Source organism: Pelophylax lessonae, assembly GCF_965119305.1.
Source record: "Pelophylax lessonae genome assembly, chromosome: 13".
NCBI classification, from domain to species: domain Eukaryota; kingdom Metazoa; phylum Chordata; class Amphibia; order Anura; family Ranidae; genus Pelophylax; species Pelophylax lessonae.
In genome coordinates, this window is record NC_138780.1 from 66,789,997 (window position 1) to 66,811,945 (window position 21,949).

General features: G+C 45.0%; 1 protein-coding gene across 3 annotated transcripts in view; it reads left to right on the forward strand.

Annotated features, from left to right (window-relative positions):
* The window catches only part of LRRC71 (leucine rich repeat containing 71), a 96,436-nt gene that overhangs the window by 61,379 nt on the left and 13,108 nt on the right, over positions 1–21,949 (forward strand). For all 3 annotated transcript variants that reach the window (XM_082275085.1, XM_082275086.1, XM_082275087.1), the window contains 2 exons: positions 12,349–12,463; positions 18,221–18,303. In XM_082275085.1, the coding sequence (XP_082131211.1) occupies positions 12,349–12,463; positions 18,221–18,303 (198 nt within the window). The remainder of the gene's footprint in view (positions 1–12,348; positions 12,464–18,220; positions 18,304–21,949) is intronic.

Sequence of the window (21,949 nt, forward strand, 5' to 3'; positions counted from 1 at the left end):
CTATATGGGGGACCTGGTCCCCCATATAGATCCCCCCTTACAGCAGGCCAGGGTGAGGTGAGGTCCCATCCCCCATATAGATCTCCCCCCTTACAGCAGGACAGGGTGAGGTGAGGTCCGGACCCTGGCCTGCTGTAGGGGGGGATCTATATGGGGGACCCCAGAGTGACCTAACCTCACCCTGGCCTGCTGTAAGGGGGGATCTATATGGGGGACCCCAGAGTGACCTAACCTCACCCTGGCCTGCTGTAGGGGGGGATCTATATGGGGGACCTTACCTCACCCTGGCCTACTGTAAGGGGGATCTATATGGGGGATCATGTCCCCCATATAGATCCCCCCTTACAGCAGGCCAGGGTGAGGTGAGGTCCCGTCCCCCATTTAGATCTCCCCCCCTTACAGCAGGCCAGGTTCCCCATAAAATAGATCCCCTTTACATAGTCTTCTCAGTGTTCTCACACAGTCAGTCAGACAGTCAATCACTAGACTAGTACAGCCAGTACTACTCCAGTCCTACCTTTTTTTCACCTGTGTCCCGACTCCTGATCACAGGCTAGGTTTTCTTCCTGCAGGCTGCAGCACCACTGTCACCACTGGCTCTCTGGCCTCTCACCTGCCGGTTTCTTCTGCTGCTGCGACTGCCTGGCCGGGTGGTTCTCTCCCGCACTGTGCTGGGCAGCCGCTGCACGGGTTAGTCCCTCCCCCAGACAGTCTCTCTCCGCACCGCACGGCTGGCCTGTCTCCACCCCCCCCACCACCACTCCACAGTGGGCGACGCCGGCTCCGGCTGGATCGGATTCGGCCGGGAGCCGAGCTGCACAGCCAGCAGTAAGAGTGAGCCAGGGGCAGAGAGAGCTGCGAGTGCGAGTGGAGTGGGAGCGGAAGGACATGCCCGAAACTGGAGAAATAGTCCCTGACAGCGAAGTGGTACTAGCGGAGGGTGTGCCGAACCCTCGAGACTGACCCACTGAACCCAGGTTAAGAATCACTGAATTAAAGTATCTAAAGTATGTCACAAAAGTGAGTACACCCCTTACATTTTTGTAAATATTTTTTATATCTTTTCATGTGACAACACTGAAGAAATGACACTTTGCTACAATGTAAAGTAGTGAGTGTACAGCTTGTATAATAGTGTAAATTAGCTGCCCCCTCAAAATAACTTAACACACAGCCATTAATTTCTAAACTGCTGGCAACAAAAGTGAGTACACCCCTAAGTGAAAATGTCCAAATTTTGCCCAATTAGCTATTTTCCCTCCCCAGCGTCATGTGACTCATTAGTGTTGCAATGTCTCAGGTGTGAATGGGGAGCAGGTGTGTTAAATTTGGTGTTATCGCTCTCACTCTCTCATACTGGTCACTGGAAGTTCAACATGGCACCTCATGACAAAGAACTCCCTGAGGATCTGAAAAAAAGAATTGTTGCTCTACATAAAGATGGGCTAGACCCTGAAACTGAGCTGCAGCACAATGGCCAAGACCATACAGTGGTTTAACAGGACAGGTTCCACTCTGAACCTCGCCATGGTTGACCAAAGAAGTTGAATGCACGTGCTTAGTGTCATATCCAGAGGTTGTCTTTGGGAAATAGACGTATGAGTGCTGCCAGCATTGCTGCAGAGGTTGAAGGGGTGGGGGGTCAGCCTGTCAGTTCTCAGACCATACGCCGCACACTGCATAAAATTGGTCTGCATGGCTGTTGTCCCAGAAGGAAGCCTCTTCTAAAGATGATGCACAAGAAAGCCCACAAACAGTTTGCTGAAGACAAGCAGACTAAGGACATGGATTACTGGAACCATGCCCTGTGGTCTGATGAGACCTTATATAAGAACTTATTTGGTTCATATGGTGTCAAGCGTGTGTGGCGGCAATCAGATGAGGAGTACACAGACAAGTGTGTCTTGCCTACAGTCAAGCATAAAGTGTCATAGTCTGGGACTGCCTGAGTGCTGCCGGCATTAAGGAACTACAGTTCATTGAGGCAACCATGAATGCCAGCGAGTACTGTGACATACTGAAGCAGAGCATTATCCCCTCCCTTCTAAAACTGGGAAGCTGAGCAGTATTCCAACATGATAACGACCCCAAACACACCTCCAAGACGACCACTGCCTTGGTAAAGAAGCTGAGGATAAAGGTGATGGATTGGGCAAGCATTTCTCCAGACCTAAACCCTATTGAGCATCTGTGGGGCATCCTCAAAATGGAAGGTGGAGGAGCGCAAGGTCTCCAACATGCACCAGCTCCGTGATGTCATCATTGAGGAGTATAAGAGGACTCCAGCGGCAACCTGTGAAGCTCTGGTGAACTCCTTGCCCAAGAGGGTTAAGGCAGTGCTGGAAAATAATGGTGGCCACACAAAATATTGACACTTTGGGCCCAATTTGGACTTAGGGGTGTACTCACTTTTGTTGCCAGCGGTTTAGACATTAATGGCTGTGTGTTGAGTTATTTTGAGGGGACAGCAAATTTACACTGTTATACAAGCTGTACACTCACTACATTACATTGTAGCGAAGTGTCATTTCTTCAATGTTGTCACATAAAAAGATAGAATAAAATATTTACAGAAATGTAAGGGGTGCAGGGCCGGTGCTAGACTATTTTACGCCCTAGGCAAGACCAGCTACTTGCGCCCCCCAAAAAAAAAAAAAGGGTGTAGGGGTTAAAAACTTCTCTATGTCGTACCCAGTGACCCCCATATCACAGCTGGGGACCCTGATGTCATTCTATGTCACACCCAAGGACCCTGATGTTTTTCCATGTCACATTCTGGGACCCCAATATTCCTTCATGTCTTTCTGTCGCACCCACTGACCCCGATGTTGCTCCATGTCACACCCAGAGAGACCCTGATGTTTTTCCATGTCACACCTGGGGACCTCAATCCCCCATGGCACACCCAGGAACCCCAATTCCTCATGGCACACCTGGTGACCCCGAATCCCTGTTACACCCGGTGACCCCTATCCCCCATGTCACACCTGGTGACTCCGATTCCCCATGACACACCTGGTGACCCCGATTCCCTTTCACACCAGGGATCCTCCATGTCACACCCAGGGACCCCGATCCCCTGTTCTGGGGACGCTCACTGAGCGGTATTAAGAGAGTGGTCCGTGCTATGTCCTCCTTCACTGTGATTCCTTTTCTTAGGACACTTCTCTCCTGGACCACAGTGCTCACCCCAGCTCCAGCCGAAGAGGATCATCATGCAGGCAGCACTCCGGTGGGCTCCCTTCCTGCGTCTTGGGCCCCCCAACATTGGTGGAAAGCCAAGGCTTGGTAGTTCCGCCACTGCCCCAGACACCTAGCATCTTCCTCTGTCCCTTCTTCCTCCCCCACAGCTGCCCCTCCCCTCAACTCACAGGGATCATTAATAAAGAAGAGTGCCAACTCTTCTGGTAGACAACAGGTACTGGTAGACAACAGGCTTGGCAGTGGCATGCAATGCCAAGCCGCCGCAAGCAAAGCCAACAGAATACTGGGATGTATAAAAAGGGGGATTCACTCCAGAAATAAAGAGATTATTCTCCCGCTCTACAAGACTCTGGTCCGGCCACATCTGGAGTATGCTGTCCAGTTCTGGGCACCGGTCCGCAGGAAGGATGTGCTGGAACTGGAGAAAGTCCAGAGGAGGGCAACAAAAATAATTAGGGGAATGGAGGACATCGGCTATGAGGAAAGACTACAAGCACTGAACCTATTCTCTCTGGAGAAGAGACGATTGAGGGGGGATATGATATCAATGTACAAATACTGTACTGGCGACCCTAGCATAAGGAACAAACTATTCAGAGAAAGGGAATACAATAAGACACGTGGCCACTCACTAAAACTTGAGGAAAGGCGGTTTAACCTTAAAGTGCGTAGGGGGTTCTTCACTGTAAGAGCGGTAAGGATGTGGAATTCTCTTCCACAAGCAGTCGTATCAGCGGGGAGCATAGATAGTTTCAAAAAACTATTAGATGTACACCTTAAAGACCACAACATACAGGGGTACACAATGTACGGTTAAAAGCAAACACACACGCATCATGGGTTGAACTGGATGGACTTGTGTCTTTTTTCAACCTCACTAACTATGTAACTATGTAACTATGTAACTATGTAACTCGTGGCTGCGCCCCTAGGTGGCAATGCGCCCTAGGCGGCTGCCTAGTTTGCCTAGTGGAAGCACCGGCCCTGAAGGGGTGTACTCACTTTTGTGAGATACTGTACATAGGATGTACTACACGCCTACTAGATTTTTATAAAATGGGTAAAGCTCCATCCCCACACCACTATCAATGCCAATCAGCTATTGGGGACTTTTACCATAGGATTTGGGACTGTCCCAAAGTGCATACATTTTGGAGTGAAATCTGTGGGTTTATTGAGGAGAAGCTGGCTCTGCCCAATATCTGTACTCCTTCTCGATGCCTCTTAGGTGTTCTGGCAGAGGAAGAGCTCAACAAATCTCAGTGGAAGAGATCAGAGCCTCCCCACTTAGAGGCTTGGGTTGACCTAATTAACAAAGCATTGCCAATGTATAAATTGACTTACCTTGCTCAAGGCTGCACTTAAAAATTTAACAAATTACGGTCAGGATAGATTACTATGTCAGGTGACATAGAGATTTGAATGTCATTAATTTTAAAGGGTACTTGGAAAAAATGTATAAAACGTTCAACGTTCATCTTAATGGGCTATGCTTATACTCTGAGTGTGCTTTACTCTTTTCTTCTGGAATCCTACCTGTTAAACTTCGGAACCTGTGCTGTTATATTGACTTTCTGTTTTGTTCAGTTAATAAGTTAATATACACCCTTGTAGACTTTTGGGTGGACTCTTGGTATCATCTTTATATGCTTGCTGTGTTTGTATCACTTACACGTGTGTGTGTATATATATATATATATATATATATATATATATATAAAAATACATTGCACCTTGTTTTTTTTTCTATAAGCATTAATAAAATTACCTTAAAAGAAAAAGAAATATGCACGGCCTTCGCTGAAAAAGACATCTTCTGGATGGGAGCATTTGCTACTGTAAAACCTGGATTTATCTTTCAGCAATGATGGTGCCTTTCCAGGTGGGCAAGCTGCCCATTCCATACACACCAAAGCATCCCCATACCATCAGAAATGAAGGCTTTTGAACTGATCGCTGATAACAAGCTGGAAGGTCCCTCTCCTCTTTAATCTGGAGAACAGGGCTCCTATGGTTGCCAAAAAGAATGTCAAATTTCAATTTGTCTGACCACAGAACAGTTTTCCACATTGCAACAATCAATTTTAAATGAAAGAAGGCCCAGAGTAGATGGTGGCATTTCTGGATCATGTTCAGCTATGACTTCTTCTTTGCACGATAGATCATTACCTTGCATTTTTGGATGTTACGGAAAACAGTTTTTTGGAAGTATTCCAGTGCTCATATCTGAATCATGCATGTTTTAAATGCAGTAGGCCTGAGGGCCTGACAATCACAGGCATCTATTATTGGCTTTGTCCCTTGTGCACAGAGATTTCTTCAGAGTCTTGGAATCTTTTGATGACACTATGTACTGTAGATCAGCCCTTTAAAATTTCTACTCACCTGCTCGCATTAGGCGAATGGAAATAAGCTGAGAGCAAGTGTGGAGCAGGGACCGCTCTGATGACCTGTTTATAAAAGGCTGCACCGCTTCTGCTAGAAACGATCAGCCAGGAAACTGTCGGGAGGAGAGCCGGCTGGATCACAGAGAGAGAGGATCTCTCACTGTGACACAGCTTGGATCTGAAATGCCAGTCGCTATCAAACAAAGTCCCGCCTTGTGGACCGGCTCCTTTGATGGACAGCACACCGGTTCAATGCCAGGAATCTGAATTAGTGTACTGTCTATCATAGGAGCCAGTCCAGGAGGGGGGACTTTGTTTGACAGTGGCTGGTGTTTCCGATCCAAGCTGTGTCACAGTTGGAGATCCTCTCTCTGTGTGATCTGGCATGGCTGTCCTCCCTATTCCTCCCTATGATCCCCATGCAGTGATAGACTGTATTGATGGACACTGATGAGGCTGCACTGATAAGCACTGATGAGGCTGCACTGAAGGGCACTAATAGGCTTCATTAATGGGCACTGATAAGGCTGCACTGATAAGCACTGATGAGGCTGCACTGATAAGCACTGATGAGGCTGCACTGATGAGGCTGCACTGAAGGGCACTAATAGGCTTCATTAATGGGCACTGATAAGGCTGCACTGATGAGGCTGCACTGATGAGGCTGCACTGATGGCCACTGATTTCACATTAGCAACCATTATTGTTTTACACAGTTAGTCAGGTTGAAAAAAAGACACATCTGGCTCAACCAATAAAAAACAAACAAAAAAAAAAACAGTAAAGAAAACCCAACAATACAATCCCATATACACAATCCTATACCCGCAGTTGATCCAGAGGAAGGCAAAAAAACCCAGCAAAGCATGATCCAATTTACTACAGCAGGGAAAAAAATGTCTTCCTGATCCCCCGAGAGGCAATCGGATATTCCCTGGATCAACTTTACCTATAAAAATTTGTAAACATTTATATTATGTAGACCCAGGAAATAATCCAGGCGTTTTTTTAAAGCAGTCTAGTGAGCTAGCCAGAACCACCTCTGGAGGGAGTCTATTCCACATTTTCAAAGCTCTTACGGTGAAGAAACCTTTCCGTATTTGGAGATGAAATCTGTTTTCCTCTAGACGTAAAGAGTGCCCCCTTGTCCTCTGTGTTGAGCTTAAAGTGAACAACTCAACACTAAGTTCACTATATGGACCCCTTATGTATTTATACATGTTGATCATATCTCCCCTTAATCTCCTATTCTCCAGAGAGAACAAATTCAGTTCCTCCAATCTTTTCTCATAGCTGAGGTCCTCCATGCCTCTTATCAGTTTGGTTGCCCTTCTCTGCACTTTCTCCAGTTCCCTGGTATCCTTTTTAAGTACTAGTGCCCAAAACTGAACTGCATATTTCAGATGAGGTCTTACTAACGATTTATACAGGGGAAAAATGATTCTCTCTCTGGAGTCCATGCCTCTGTTAATACAAGAAACCTCATTTTTCACATAATTGCCCAATGAAAGGCATTGAGGTCAGCTTGTAAGTTGGAGACATCCTGTAAAGAAGTTATTCCACTGCAAAGCTTGGTGTCATCTGTAAAGACTGAAATGGTACTTTTAATCCCACACCCTATATCATTTATAAAGATATTAAAAAGTAAGGGTCCCAACACTGAACCTTGGGGTACACCACTGATAACCTTAGACCATTCAGAGTAAGAATCATTAACCACTACTCTCTGAATTCTATCTTTTAGACAATTTTCTATCCATTTACAAACTGATCTTTCCAAGCCTGTAGACTTTACCTTACACATTAGCCGTGTGTGGGAAACTGTGTCAAACGCTTTTGCAAAATCCAGATATACTATGTCCACAGCCACCCCTTTGTCCAAGGTTTTACTTACGTCCTCATAAAAGGAAATCAGGTTTGTTTGACAACTTCTGTCTTTCATGAATCCATGCTGTCTGTTGCACTGATATGATACACTAATGAGCACTAATAGTCTGCACTGTTGGGCACTGATGAGGCGGCACTGATGGCCACTGATGAGGCGGCACTCATGGCCTGCACTGATGGGGCTGCACTGAAAATGCAGCACTGATGGGCACTTTTATGCTACACTGATGGGCACTAATAGGCTGCACTGATGGGTACTGATAGGCTGCACTGATGAGGCAGCACTGATGGCCCCTGATGAGGTGGCACTGATGGGAGTGCACTGATGAGGCTGCACTGATGGACACTGACAGGCTGCACTGATGAGCACTGATACGGCTGCACTGATTGCCACTGATGAGGCTTCACTGATGGCCATTGATGAGGTGGTGCTGATGAGCCAGCAATGATGGGCACTGATCAGGCCGCACTGATGAGGCTGCACTGATAAGGCAGCACTGATATGCTGCACTGATGGGACTGAACTGATGGGCACTGATAGGCTGCATTGATGTGCACTGATGGGTACTGATGAGGCTGCACTGATGGGTACTGATAGGCTTTATGTTAATATTGTTAAAGGTGTTAATATTTATTTTTGTAACTCAATCCTGCATAAAATATTTAAGTGTAATTTCATGAGATAATTTAGAAAGGCATATTTAGGGGCAGGACATGGTAGGGGTTGGGTGGGGCAACTGGTGGTGAGTAACTCTTAAGGCCTGGCTAGTAGCTTGTTTGACAGTGGCTGGTGTTTCAGATCCAAGCTGTGTCACAGTGTGAGAACCTCTGTCTGTGTGATCCAGCTGGCTCTCCTCCCCATTCCTCTCTGTGATCCCCAGGCAGTGATAATCTGCACTGATGGGTACTGATGAGGCTGCACTGATGGAGACTGATAGGCTGCATTGATGGGCACTAATAAGCACTGATGAGGCTGCACTGATAGGCACTAATGGGCACTGATAGACTGCACTGATGGACACTGATGAAGCTGCACTGATGGGCACTGATAGGCTTCATCGATGCGCACTGATAAGGCTGCACTAATGGGCACTGATGGGCTACACTGATCGGTCTGTACTGATATGACAGCACTGATGGGAACTGATATGCTACACTGATGGGCACTGATGAGGCGGCACTGATAGCCTGCACTGATGGGGCTGCACTGATGGACACTGATGAGGCAGCACTGATGGGCTGCATTGATTGGGCTGTACTGATAAGACAGCACTGATGCGCACTGATATGATACACTGATGGGAACTAATAGTCTGCACTGATGAGGCAGTACTGATAGCCACTGATGAGGTGGCACTGATGGCCACTGATGAGGCAGCATTGATGGACACTAATAAGCACTGATGAGGCTGCACTGATAGGCACTGATAGGCTGCACTGATGGGTACAGATGAGGCTGCACTGATAGGCTTCATGGATAAGCACTGATAAGGCTCCACTAATGGGCACTGATGGGGCTGCACTGATGGCCACTGATGAGGTGGCACTTATGGCCACTGATGAGGCGGCACTTATGGCCACTGATGAGGCGGCACTGATGGGCTGCACTGATCGGTCTTTACTGATAAGACAGCACTGATGGGAACTGATATGCTACACTGATGGGCACTAATAGGCTGCACTGATGGGCACTGATAGGCTGCACTGATAGCCACTGATGGGGCGGCACTGATAGCCTGCACTGATGGACACTGATGAGGCAGCAATGATGGTCACTGATAAGCTGCACTGATAAGGCTGCACTGATGGGCACTGATGAGGCTGCTCTGATGGGCATTGATATGCTTTATGTTAATTTTATGTTAATATTGTTAATATTTTTTTTTTTACTTAATTCTGCATAAATCATTTAAGTGTCATTTCATGAGATAATTTACTAGGGTGTATTTAGGGGTGGGGCAGGGTAGGGGTTGGGTGGTGCAACTGGTGGCGAGTAACTCTAGGCCTGGCTAGTAGCTCAGGATTTGAAATGATGAGCTCTGCTGTAGATGAAAAATTTTAAATTTTTGGCAATCTTATGTTGAGGAACTGTATTCTGTATTCTATAATTGACCATTTTCAGATGCAGTTTTTCACAGATTGGTGAACCTTTGCCCATCTTTACTTCTGAGAGACTGACTCTCTAAGATGTCCTTTTTATACCCAGTCATGTTACTGTCCTGTTGCCAATTAACCTAATTATTTGCAGAATGTTCTTCCAGCTCTTACTTATTAAGCCGGCCATACATAGACGGAAATTCGCTAGTTAATCATGTACCTGCTGAGATTCAATCCATATATGGGCAGGCTGATTTTACTCAAATCAATCAATCCATCAATTGACCTCAGTACAACCAGCCTGCCAGATTTTTTACATTCGATTACTGCCTGCGACTATAGCTGCTAGCAGTAATCACTGTGTTCTGCCAGCTTGGTAGGCTTCCCGCGCTCCCTCCCACCGGCAGAACATAATAGCAGTGTGGGAGGAATTCTCAGTCAGTGTTAATGGGAGAATTGAGCGATTTTTTTTTTTTTTTTTTTTCCCTCCATAGATTTTTATTCAACTTTTACCATACAAATAACATACAAATAACGCAAGGTACATAACGCGTAAATGACAGCAAGTGCCGCACCATGTAAAAGCAAATAAAATAAAATAACAACAGCAAGTGTCATGTGCCACAAAGGGCTTAAGATAGTAACAAATTACAAAGTGGATCAGAGCTAAATATTTGAAATAGTTACATCTGGCTCAATTAATAAAAAACAAAAAACAGTTAAATGCAGATGAAAATGTGCTAAGAAAAGCTTCTATCCTACCTTTAGAATTACCTCCTGTACCATGGCGGCGGGACATGCGGCAAACACCAAACATTTCAGCCTGCAAACTTCAGCTTTGATTTTCAAAATATCTGGGGGACCTCTACTGTGTTTTTTGAGTGGAATCAATCAGTTTCCATGAATATGATTCAAACAAATACTGTTAACCCATAACTGGGGAGATTTACTAGGATGATGCTGGCTGGCTTTACCTTAAGAGTTAAATTACCTAAATATACCTCTATTCGGCCATCAACTATCTTGAAAAGACATACTATTCCGCTCCTCCCCCGTTCTGGATGATATATAATATACAACTTGTCCCGTTTTCCATCATACTAAAATCTCAGGAATTTCGAGGGCTTGATTTGACCCCAGGATTTACCAATCCGGAGTCTACCCCTCCTGTATATCTTTACATGGTTAAGGGCTTAGTCTAAAAGGGTTCATACTATATACGTACAAGCCAAGACCCTTGTTTTTTCGGCGTCCTCTATGCTCGCCTGGGAGACGCTGGCTACACCCTAGTACAGAAACTTCTGATGTATAAATACAGTCCTGAAGAAGCACGCTGTGAAACGCGTAGACCCAAATATCAGATGTGATTATGTATCTTATGATGTTATTTCAAATAACTTTGTGAATTTATAATAACCCACACTATTTTCCCATTCTCAATAGGAGACCATATGGGTTAAAATAGTCTTGGGTTACTCGTTTTTAATCCACTGTCTTCACACATGTTATACATGTTTTGTTTGGACACTTGTCCTTTCAAATAATTTTACTGTGACTCTATTTTGTAATAAAATTATGTTTTAAGAGAATTTGTGAGTCGCTATGATTCATTTCATGATGTGCCTTAGAAAGTCCAGTTTTCTGTTTTTGTGATGAACCAATTTGGGTTCTGGTTTTCCAGCCCAAGATTCCCCACAAACTCCCATTTTCTACCGCCTGTACCAATCTTTCCAACACTTCCATTGTTTACCAAGGGACGAGCAAGAGGCTTTCCTTATTGCTATGAGTCTTTGATACTTGTAATTTAGGTTAACTTTTACCATGACGTCTGATGAGTTATGGGCCATACACACTATAAGATTTTCTGAAGACTTTTTCCTTTAGATTTACCAAAACCATATAATATGAGGTCAAACCTAAACACTTTCAATTTGTATGTAATCTGGCAGGCCCTTGCACTACATAGAAAAGGTAAATCTGAAGGAAATCTAACCACAAAAGTTGGATAGTGTGTATCCAGCTTTAGGATAGGTGCTCTTCCAATGCCTGGCAGTAACCAGGTATTGAAAATATATAGATTAGTGTGCCAAGGGTCAACCACACCACACCTTGAGGAAATGATTGAAAAAAAGTTTTCTTTATCAGGTAATAGGGTGCCATAAAATTCAAGACAAAGATATGTAAAATACATATGGCTTAAAAATACATATGGCAAATACATCCTGACAATAACTAGTTTAGCTGTGATCAGTATTTGAATACCTACTGTACGGCGAAGCGTTGGATATTTGTCTACTACTAAAAGTAGGATTGCTAACGCTGGTTCGGGGGGTACTAAAAATCCTGTGATGTCTGCAATAGCTCATTTCAGCAATACTGAAAAATTTCCTCCAGAAGCTAGATAAGTTCTTACACTGCCAAAAAATTTGAAAGATTGTGCCAGAGTTGCCACAATCTCTCCAGCAAAGTCTGAAGGAAAAATGTTGGCAATTACGTTGGCAGCTTTTTGTTGCTGTCCCAACTTTTTTTAAAAGGGGTTGCTGCCATTAATTTTAAAATGACCTTATTTTTTTTCTTAAAATTTTATTTTTTCTCAGTTTAAACATATAATATGTTTTCTTTTTTACTACTGGATCTACATACATTTTAATAAAGTGGCAAAATGTTAAAAATGCCCATCCTCTGGTCTTCCAATTAAGTACAAAAGCAGGTGAAAGTGTAAAAATTGGATCTAGCCTATTTCTTCTTTAAACCAAAGAATATTCTATCACAGGAGACACAGAAAAAGGAGGAGAAATCAGCTAGCAACATGACAAGTGGAAACTCCAATGCAGCTGCCCAAGCTGGTGGATCAACCAAGAAAGATGACCTTAAAACAGCCAAAAAACGTAAGTTTTAATAAGAGCTCATAGGAGTGTGAAATCTGTAGATCCTCATAGAGTATTAGGTCATTATATGGGAAAATTTAGAAAAAGAGAGAGAAACGCACACCACCGGTTCAGTGTAGCATTTAATAAACAATCCTAAAAGTTAAAAACAAATATGCTTTGACAGCCTTCCCTCTATCACCCAGCATAAATGGATAACATAGCTTCTTAAGCCCCGTACACACGCATCGATTATTAACGTCCGATCGGCTGATTTTCGGCTTGTTAGTATGATGCTTCCGACAACCGACTCCGACTTTTCGGCCGAATAAAATCTGGTGTGCAGGCTATAAAATTTTTGTTGGCCGTCAACACAACGCCCGATTTTCCGTCAGTCAATACAGATTTCGGCAGACAAAAATCTGATGAGCAAGACTGGGCATGCTCAGAGAAGAAAAAACACACGGAAAGTAAACCAGCACATGACATCACTTCTGAAGTAGATTTTTGTTGGCCGAGAAAATTCTTGTGCAGTCTAGGCACATTCCAACCAACAAAACACCACTCTGGACAAAAGTCGGACGATCGGTCGGGCGATAATCGTTGCGTTTGTACGAGGCATAAGTCTAATGGCCTGTACACATGATCCAAAAAATAGGGCAGCAGATCGTCTGTTTTTTTTTTTTTTGCATGCTAGTCGCATATCGAACATGAAGAGTTTACTAAAGTTACGAAAATTCTCGTATAACAGAATAAAAAATCAGAAGCGATGTCATGTGTTGTAGTGTATTTGTATTGTATTTTCGATCGACAACTGTACTGATTAAACGAAAATCGTATAATCTGGTATCATACGAGAAAAAAGTTTGTGCTTGTCTGATCAGATTATTTTAGATGAACGGTTATTTTTGGCTCTCAAAAGCTCTGTACTAATGATCTGATTATCGTACAATTGCTTGGAAAGCGGTATTTCTTGTCCGATTTTTGAATCGTGTGTACAGGCAATGTGTGGTAGAAACATTGTATTGTATAATGGAGAAGCAGCATGTACTTGAACATCCAGCAGGTGGCAGTCTTCCCTCTATCAGCCAGTGTGGACACATAAAAACCTCTCAGTCCAAAGGAAAAGTGCTGTAGACCACAAGCATCCAAAGTGGGCCAAACACCTGTGATGACATCACACACCAAACAGGGGGCATGGCAACGCGTTTTGGGGCAGAAAAATACCCTTTCTCATGCCTTATTGTATGCAGAACAGATGAGAACCATAAACAGAACTTTTAGAAATGCAAGAAAATAAACTTAAAAACAAGTGCTCAAGGACTTGCACAACTGTAGCTATTTAGTGGTTCAGTCAAGCTACTAAAATCCCTAGCTTTTAATCTCTACATGGAGCCATCAGTTGCCGCCCAAATAAAAGAGCTCCCTATGGTATGAATTACAAAACTAGCACGTAGTAGTGGAAAACTGCACACATTTGGGGCATTTCGTGATCATGTTTGATTAATCGCTACTTTTGGAACTCACACCATAGGTAACCATTTGGTGCATCTGCGCGGCGAGCATTTAAAAGCTTGCTATTTTATTAGCAACTATAGCAAAATTGCTTGTGTACTCCCCCTAAAAAACACAAGCTAGAAAGTTTGTATTGTATCAAAGTTTACCAGAGTTTAGTTGTCAATGTACCCCTCATCCGTCCCCCACCTCTCAGGGGATCAGGAAGGAATTTTTTCCTCAGCTGTAGCAAATTAAATCATGCATTGCTGGGGCTTTTCATCTTCCTCTGGATTGTGTATATGGGATTGTATGGTTGGGTTTTCTATGTAACTATGGGGGCGAAAAGGCTAATATTGGGCTTCCGGAACACCAGATGAGGCCTTGGAAGAAAAATGTCAACCTAGTACCAGAGAACTTCTCATTATCAAAACAAGGGGAGGGAGAGAAGCTGTGAAGGTAGCATTTATGCAACCAAGCAAAACCAAACATGTTTGAAGACCAGACAATATAACTTCTAAAAATATAACTTCTAAAAATTGCTCTGCCCATGACTATTTAGGAAGCGCCCAAAGACACGCAGATAATAAAAATTGAATTTGATATTAATTGGGGAGAGCTTGAAAATGAGCAGAATCACTATATGCTTGCCTGCAAGTCAAAGTAGTGTGGACTATCCTCAACTACCAACATTTCCATCGCCATTATGTCATTAAGAGCCTGGACCCAGGCTATGTCTCCAAACACTGAGGCTATGGTTTTGAAGAAGGATCTTCTGCACATGCTCAAACACTTCACCGCCCCCTGTTTGACGTCACTTCTGGTATGTGTGTTCCACATGCTCCACGGTGGTCCCGGAAGTGTGGGGGCCTGTTGACCCCAGGCTCCAACCCTTCCTTTGCAGCTGCTGGTCAGCTCAGCGTTATGGAAGAACAGTGACAGGAGCCTGGATTACCTGTTAATGAGCCTGCTTTACACTTCACTTCTGGAAATTTTTCAAATAATTTGTTGGTGTACTGCACTTAGGCTTCTTAGGCCTTTTTTTTACATTTCTCTGAAAACGAAGAGCCTGGGTAGGACTCCCATTTGGAAACAAAGGGTTTATAGTGGAGGTCCCCTCTCTCAACATGCCATAGAGTCAGTGGTGTATTTTGGTTTTATGCTGCCCTAGGCAAGACTAAAATTGGGCGCACCTCTCACCCTCCTATGTAAATTTGCCCCACTCCTTCCTTTTTAACGGATGTGACTCCCTCCAAAATTTAAGGACTACAAGTCCGAGCATGCACCCCTGAGATCTCACGAGAGGGGGGTGGAAGAGAGAGGTGGGTGAGGGAGAGAGGGGGGGGAGTGAGAGAGGGGGAGATGAGAGAGAGGGGGATATGAGAGACAGGGGGAGGAGGGATAGGAGAGAGAGGGGGAGATGAGAGAGAGGGGGAGTGGAAGAGAGAGGGGGGTGGGTGAGGGAGAGAGGGGGGGGAGTGAGAGAGAGAGAGAGAGGGGGAGTGGAAGAGAGAGGGGGGTGGGTGAGGGAGAGAGGGGGGAGTGAGAGAGAGAGAGAAAGAGAGAGAGGGGGATATGAGAGAGAGGGGGAGGAGGGATAGGAGAGAGAGGGGGAGATGAGAGAGAGAGGGGGGTGAGAGAGAGGGGGGATGAGAGAGAAAGAGAGGGGATGAGAGAGAGAGAGATAGAGAGAGGGTGGGAGAGAGAGGGGGTGGGAGAGAGAGGGAGAAGGGGGGATGAGAGAGAGAGAAAGAGGGATGGGAGAGAGAGAGAGGGGGATGGGAGAGAGAGGGGGGGGAGATAAGGGGGGATGAGAGAGAGAGAAAGAGAGAGGGGGATGGGAGAGAGAGAGGGGGGATGAGAGAGAGAGAGGGGGAATGAGAGAGAGAGGGGGAATGAGAGAGAGGGAAAAGGGGGGTGAGAAAGAGAGGAGGGGGGTACGAGAGGCAGCTCTAGCAACCACTGGCCAAATAGAATCTCAGGTGGAGTGGGGGACTTTTTTGCTGCCCCCCTGCAAAGTGCTGCCCTAGGCCTGGGCCTTGTTGGCCTAGGCCAAAATACAGCACTGCATAGAGTGTGAAAACTGTGTGACCTGGGACAGTATCCTGAGAGACGAATGACTCAAGAACTGTATATGTAGAGGAGGCATAAGGATCTGACCGCCATTTGTTTAAAAAGGTTGTCAGTTATGCTCTAGCAAGCCAGTGGTGGCTGTGATCTGAGATTAGCTGAGAATGCAGTAAGCCTTGGTGTGTAATGTGGTCAGTGTGAATGCTACATACTTGGGGCCAGTCTGCACAGGATAGGCCTGCAACCATGAATGCCTGGAGTCCTGAGCTAAAAAAGGGGTTATCAAAAATTAGAGTTAACCGTCCCAGTCAATGAGACAAGCCTTGTGGGACTATGGTTCTGTCCCATAGGATGAGAGGAGGGAATGCCAAAAAGGAGAGGCAGGAGAAAGAAGGGCAATGGGAGGGGGGTATTCAAGGGAGGGCCCACAAATCTAATGGGGATAGATCTTGTTCAAGATGTACCACTCATTTATCTGTTCTATGGTGGAACCAGTCCACCACTCAGTCGCAAAATCGGAGAGGCCGAGGCCCCCCACTGATTTTGGATTGGGGGGGGATGCTAACTTCAAACAAGGGCAGTGAGAGCCCCACATAAAATGTAGTATCCGTGACCACAGCTGGTGAAAGAAAATTTGAAGGGTATTATTCAAAATTGCGTTGAATATATATAATAATCGCAGGAGTTTGTCCATTTTTAAATATCAACATGACCAAACCAGAAAATCTTTTGCTGTTGCCATCATGACAGGTCTTTTGATATGTCTTCTAGGATTCTAAGGTAATTAAGCCAGTATAAATCTGAGAGGTTAGAGGGAATATGGGTCCCTAGGTAGGCAATAAAGCCGGACTTAAGTGGAAACGGAATTACAGTCGGAGTTGAGCTTGTAAGGATGAAGGGAGAGTAATATTTAGGATTTCAGACTTGGATACATTTATTTTACTAAGGTTACCAAAATGTTCAAATTTCCCAAGGATATTGGGTAGGATAATGGAGGGTTGCATATTAAATAGTAAAATATTGTCAGCAAAAAGGGCCAACCTATGTGAAGTAGAGCCTACCTAGATGCTTTTGATGGAATAGTTAGACCTTAGGGCCAAATGCTCCATTACTAGGACATGCAGCAAGGGGAAAAGGGGACAACCTTGTCGAGCCACATTATGGATATAGAAGGAATCCCACAATATCCCATTTCTTTTCATTCTGGCGCAAGGATTATGATAGGGTGCCATGATCTTAAGGGTTAGGGTATCTCCGATACCGACTGGGCGCAGGGAAGCTTTAAAGAAGTGTCAACTAACTCTATCAAAAGCTTTCTCTGCATCCACATAAAGCAAACACAGAGGAAGGCGCTGTGAGTGAGCATAATTGATAATAGCTAGAACTCTAGAGGTGTTCTCTCGCCTCCCAAGCCTTTGTGAAGCCGACCCGGTTGTCATGGACCAAAGTTGGGAGGTGGGTCTGGAGGTGATTTGCTATTAATTTAGCAAACATTTTGGCGTTAATATTAATGAGTGAGATAGGCCTATAGCTCCCAGTTTGTCAGGTCTTTGCCGGGTTTGGGTATATAGCTAATCTGGGCTTCCAACGTCTGCAGATAGAACAGGCAACTTGGCGATATTGGGTTTTAAGGTTCTAAGTAGTATAGGGGACAGTTGGTTGTGAAGTACCTCATAAAATCTGACAGAATAACTGTCTGGTCCCGGGCTATTATTGACCTTTAGGGAGGAAATTGCGGAGGGCAATTTGTCGTCAGAGAATGGGGAGTCCTGTTTCTCAATTTAATTTTTTTTTTGTAAATTAGCCACAGAATTGGTAGAAAATGATATCCATAGGGTTTAGAGACCCTTGCTCTTTGTGTGGAAGCAGTGGTCTCTCTGCAGATTCAGACACAGCTAGAGCCCCCCAAACAGCAGAGATTTGCTGATTGTAGAGCTATCAGCAGAGGTTTTGTTAGTCTTCTGCAAAGATCCTGCTCTACAGCATACTGCCAGGGAACAGACTTCTCTACTTCAATTTCTTTTATTCAGTTTCCAGCCTTGGTACTAGATCCCAGTTAAAGCCCTTTGAAGCTGCTGGCACTCAGTGTGCAGCTGTCTCCAGACATGTGTTTGAGACATTATTTGAGGCGCATGGGGCACAATGACCACTTGATTACAGCTTTATTTGAGTGGTTTTCCAAAATGTATGATATTATTACTATATTTCTTCTAGAGCTAGCCAATCCCGACCAGAAAAACACACGTGGAGAATCTGTTAAATCTGCCACCAGACGCGCTCCTCTACCAGAGCAAGAGGTAAGATGGAGACCCTTCCTAAAGAGAACTTCTAGCACCAACAAAGCAAACAATCTTTTAGAGCTCTCGATTCACCCACTCCCGCGATCTCAATCCCCAATATTCATGATTTGCAGTGCAGTGGGTTAAGCGTTGTGTCTGGATATGACATAGCCAGACATCCCAAGTCTCAAGGCTGCAGCTGCCTGACACCCGGGCGATATCCCGGCTGTCTGTGTCAGAGCTCAGGTGTCAGAACTGAGTCTATGCTTCCTGTGTAGTTATGGCTCCGTTCTGCCACAGGCCGAGTGATATCCTGTGAGAGGAGACCAAAGAGAGCTACAGGAAGCATCAGCTCTGCACTCCTCACACTCACTCTTTGCCAGCAGTATCCGCAGCAGTACACACCAGCAGTACACACAGCAGTTTCCACCAGCCAGCAGTACCCACCAGCCAGCAGTACCCACCAGCCAGCAGGACCCACCAGCGAGCAGTATCCACAGCAGTACCTACCAGCCAGCAGTACCCACTAGCCAACAGTACCCACAGCAGTACCAGCCAGCAGAACCCACCAGCCAGCAGTACCCACAGCAGTACCTGCCAGCAGTGCCCACAGCAGTACCCACCAGCCAGTAGTACCCACTGGCCAGCAGTACCCACCAGCCAGCATTACCCACCACAGTACCTGCCAGCAGTACCCACCAGCCAGCAGTACCCACAGCAGTACTAGCCAGTAATACCCACAGCAGCACCCGCCAACAGTACCCACAGCAGTATCAGCCAGCAGTACCCACAGTAGTTCCAGCCAGCAGTACCCACCAGCAGTACCAGCCAGCAGTACCCACAGCAGTACCAGCCAGCAATAACCACCAGCAGTACCCACCAGCAGTACGTTCCAGCCAGTAGTACCCACACCAGTACCAGCCAGCAGCACCAGCCATCAGTACCAACCATCAGTACAGCCAGCAGTACCAACCAGCAGTACCAGCCAGCAGTACCCACCAGCAGTACCAGCTAGCAGTAACCACCAGCAGTACCAGCCAGAAGTAACTGCCAGAAGTACCAGCCAGCAGTACCCTCCAGCAATACCAGCCAGCAGTGCCCGCCAGGAGTACCCGCCAGCAGTAATTCACATGTGCAATGGGTGCAACTAGCTCCCAGCACATAATTGTAAGTATCCCAGCATATGCAGTGTTTCTGACTCCTACCACCATGACCATTGTAAATTAATGAGGTGGTCATGGTGGTTAGAGTGTTCCTTTAATATCTCTCAGAAGAAGTAAACCTCTGTATACTGATTGGATTGCATTTGATCATCCTCTAGTTGTGTTAAATTGGTAGGGGAAGGGGGCAGGTTGGGATGTCTGCATTGTAAAAAATATCAGCTCACATTCGTGTAGATGCCGGGATCAAGGGTGTCCCCGGGATGCTGGCATTGGTATTGTGGCGGGACCAGAGGGGAAGCCGTCAGCCATTGCGGAGCCAGCATAGAACGCAAATGGCGCCTATACAGGAACTGATGTCAGCTGAGAGACAACGTGATTCGGTGGATGGGAGGTACCGCGTTTCCTCTTCAGACATAGGCCCCGGGGACTATGCACCCTTCATCCCTCTCCGTGAAGTGCACATTCATGCCATGCTTTTTCAAATATGAGCTGTCTTTATTTAACCCATTGTTATCATGACAGAAGAGGGGGTAACCCATGACAGAGGAGGGAGGTGATCCTAGTCACAGCTTTATTTCAAATGGTAATAAAAATATATATATATATATATCTTTAAAATAAAAAAAGATTTTGAGAATCGTGATCTTCATTCTAAGCAAAAAAATAGTGATTCTCATTTTTGCCAGAATCGTGCAGCTCTAGTGCTTCTTAACATTAGGTGCCTGCCAGTTAATGCAGGGTATATTTATTCCTTGGCCTTTCCTTTTGAACCACAACCTGATATGGTGACTTTTCATAGGATACTGACGCTTCCACTTTGTACTTTGGAATAACAGGGGCGTGCCAGTACTTTGTCTAGGATTCAGGATTTGTGAGAGTACAGGGACATACACCAGGTGATTTCATTTCACATAAGAAATGATATATAATTATAGAAGGTGGAAAGAAAAGAAACCTGAGAGCTTGACTCTGTCAAGAGGGCGCAGTGTCTGTGTCCAGAGAAAGGTAATCTACCACAGCAATCTCTATTACTGAAGGCTCTGGGAGAGATTCTAGGAAAACCAACTTGTTCTGGGGATTTGCACACCTTTCCATCAGCTCCAATAATAAACATATTTGATATTTTTAAACTTTGAACATATAATTCTGTAACAACATATTATACATCAATCCAGCTTGGCCCAATGTACAGTGCATCCGGAAAGCATTCACAGCGCTTCACTTTTTCCACATTTTGTTATGTTACAGCCTTATTTCAAAATGGATTAAATTCATTATTTTCCTCAAAATTCTACAAGCAATACCCTATAATGACAATGTGAAATAAGTTTGTTTGAAATCTTTGCAAGTTTATTAAAAATAAAAAACAAAAAAATCACATGTATATACAGTATGTCACTAAAGTGAGTACACCCCTCACATTTTTGTAAATATTTTATTATATCTTTTCATGTGACAACACTGAAGAAATGACACTTTGCTACAATGTAAAGTAGTGAGGGTATAGCTTGTATAACAGTGTAAATTTGCTGTCCCCTCAAAATAACTCAACGCACAGCTATTAATGTCTAAACCGCTGGCAACAAAAGTGAGTACACCCTAAGTAAAAATGTCTAAATTGGTTCCAAAGTGTCAATATTTTGTGTGGCCACCATTATTTTCTAGCACTGCCTTAACCCTCTTGAGCATGGAGTTCACCAGAGCTTCACAGGTTGCCACTGGAGTCCTCTTCCACTCCTCCATGATGACATTACAGAGCTGGTGGATGCTAGAGACCTTGTGCTCCTCCACCTTCCCTTTGAGGATGCCCCACAAATGCTCAATAGGGTTTAGGTCTGGAGACATGCTTGGGCACTCCATCACCTTTACCCTCAGCTTCTCTAGCAAGGCAGTGGTCGTCTTGGAGGTGTGTTTGAGGTTGTTATCATGTTGGAATACTGCCCTGCGGCTCAGTCTCTGAAGTAAGGGGATCATGCTCTGCTTCAATATGTCACATTACATGTTGGCATTCATGGTTCCTCAATGCCGGCACTCCCCAGTGATGGCAGCACTCATGCAGCCCCAGAGCATAACACTCCCACCACCATGCTTGACTGTAGGCAAGACACACTTGTCTTTGTACTCCTCACCTGGTTGCCGCCACACACCCTTGACACCATCTGAACAAAATAAGTTTATCTTGGTCTCTTTAGACCACAGAACATGGTTCCAGTAATCCAAGTCCTTATGCCCCGTACACACGTGCAGATTATCTGAAGACTTTTGTCTGCAGACTTACCAAAACCATATAATATGAGGTCAAACCTAAACACTTTCAATTTGTATGCAATCCGGCAGGCCCTTGCACTACATAGAAAAGGTAAATCTGAAGACAAAAGTCTTCAGATAATCTGCACGTGTGTACGGGGCATTAGTCTGCTTGTCTTCAGCAAACGGTTTGCGGGCTTTCTTGTGCATCATCTTTAAAAGAGGCTTCCTTCTGGGATGACAGCCATGCAGAC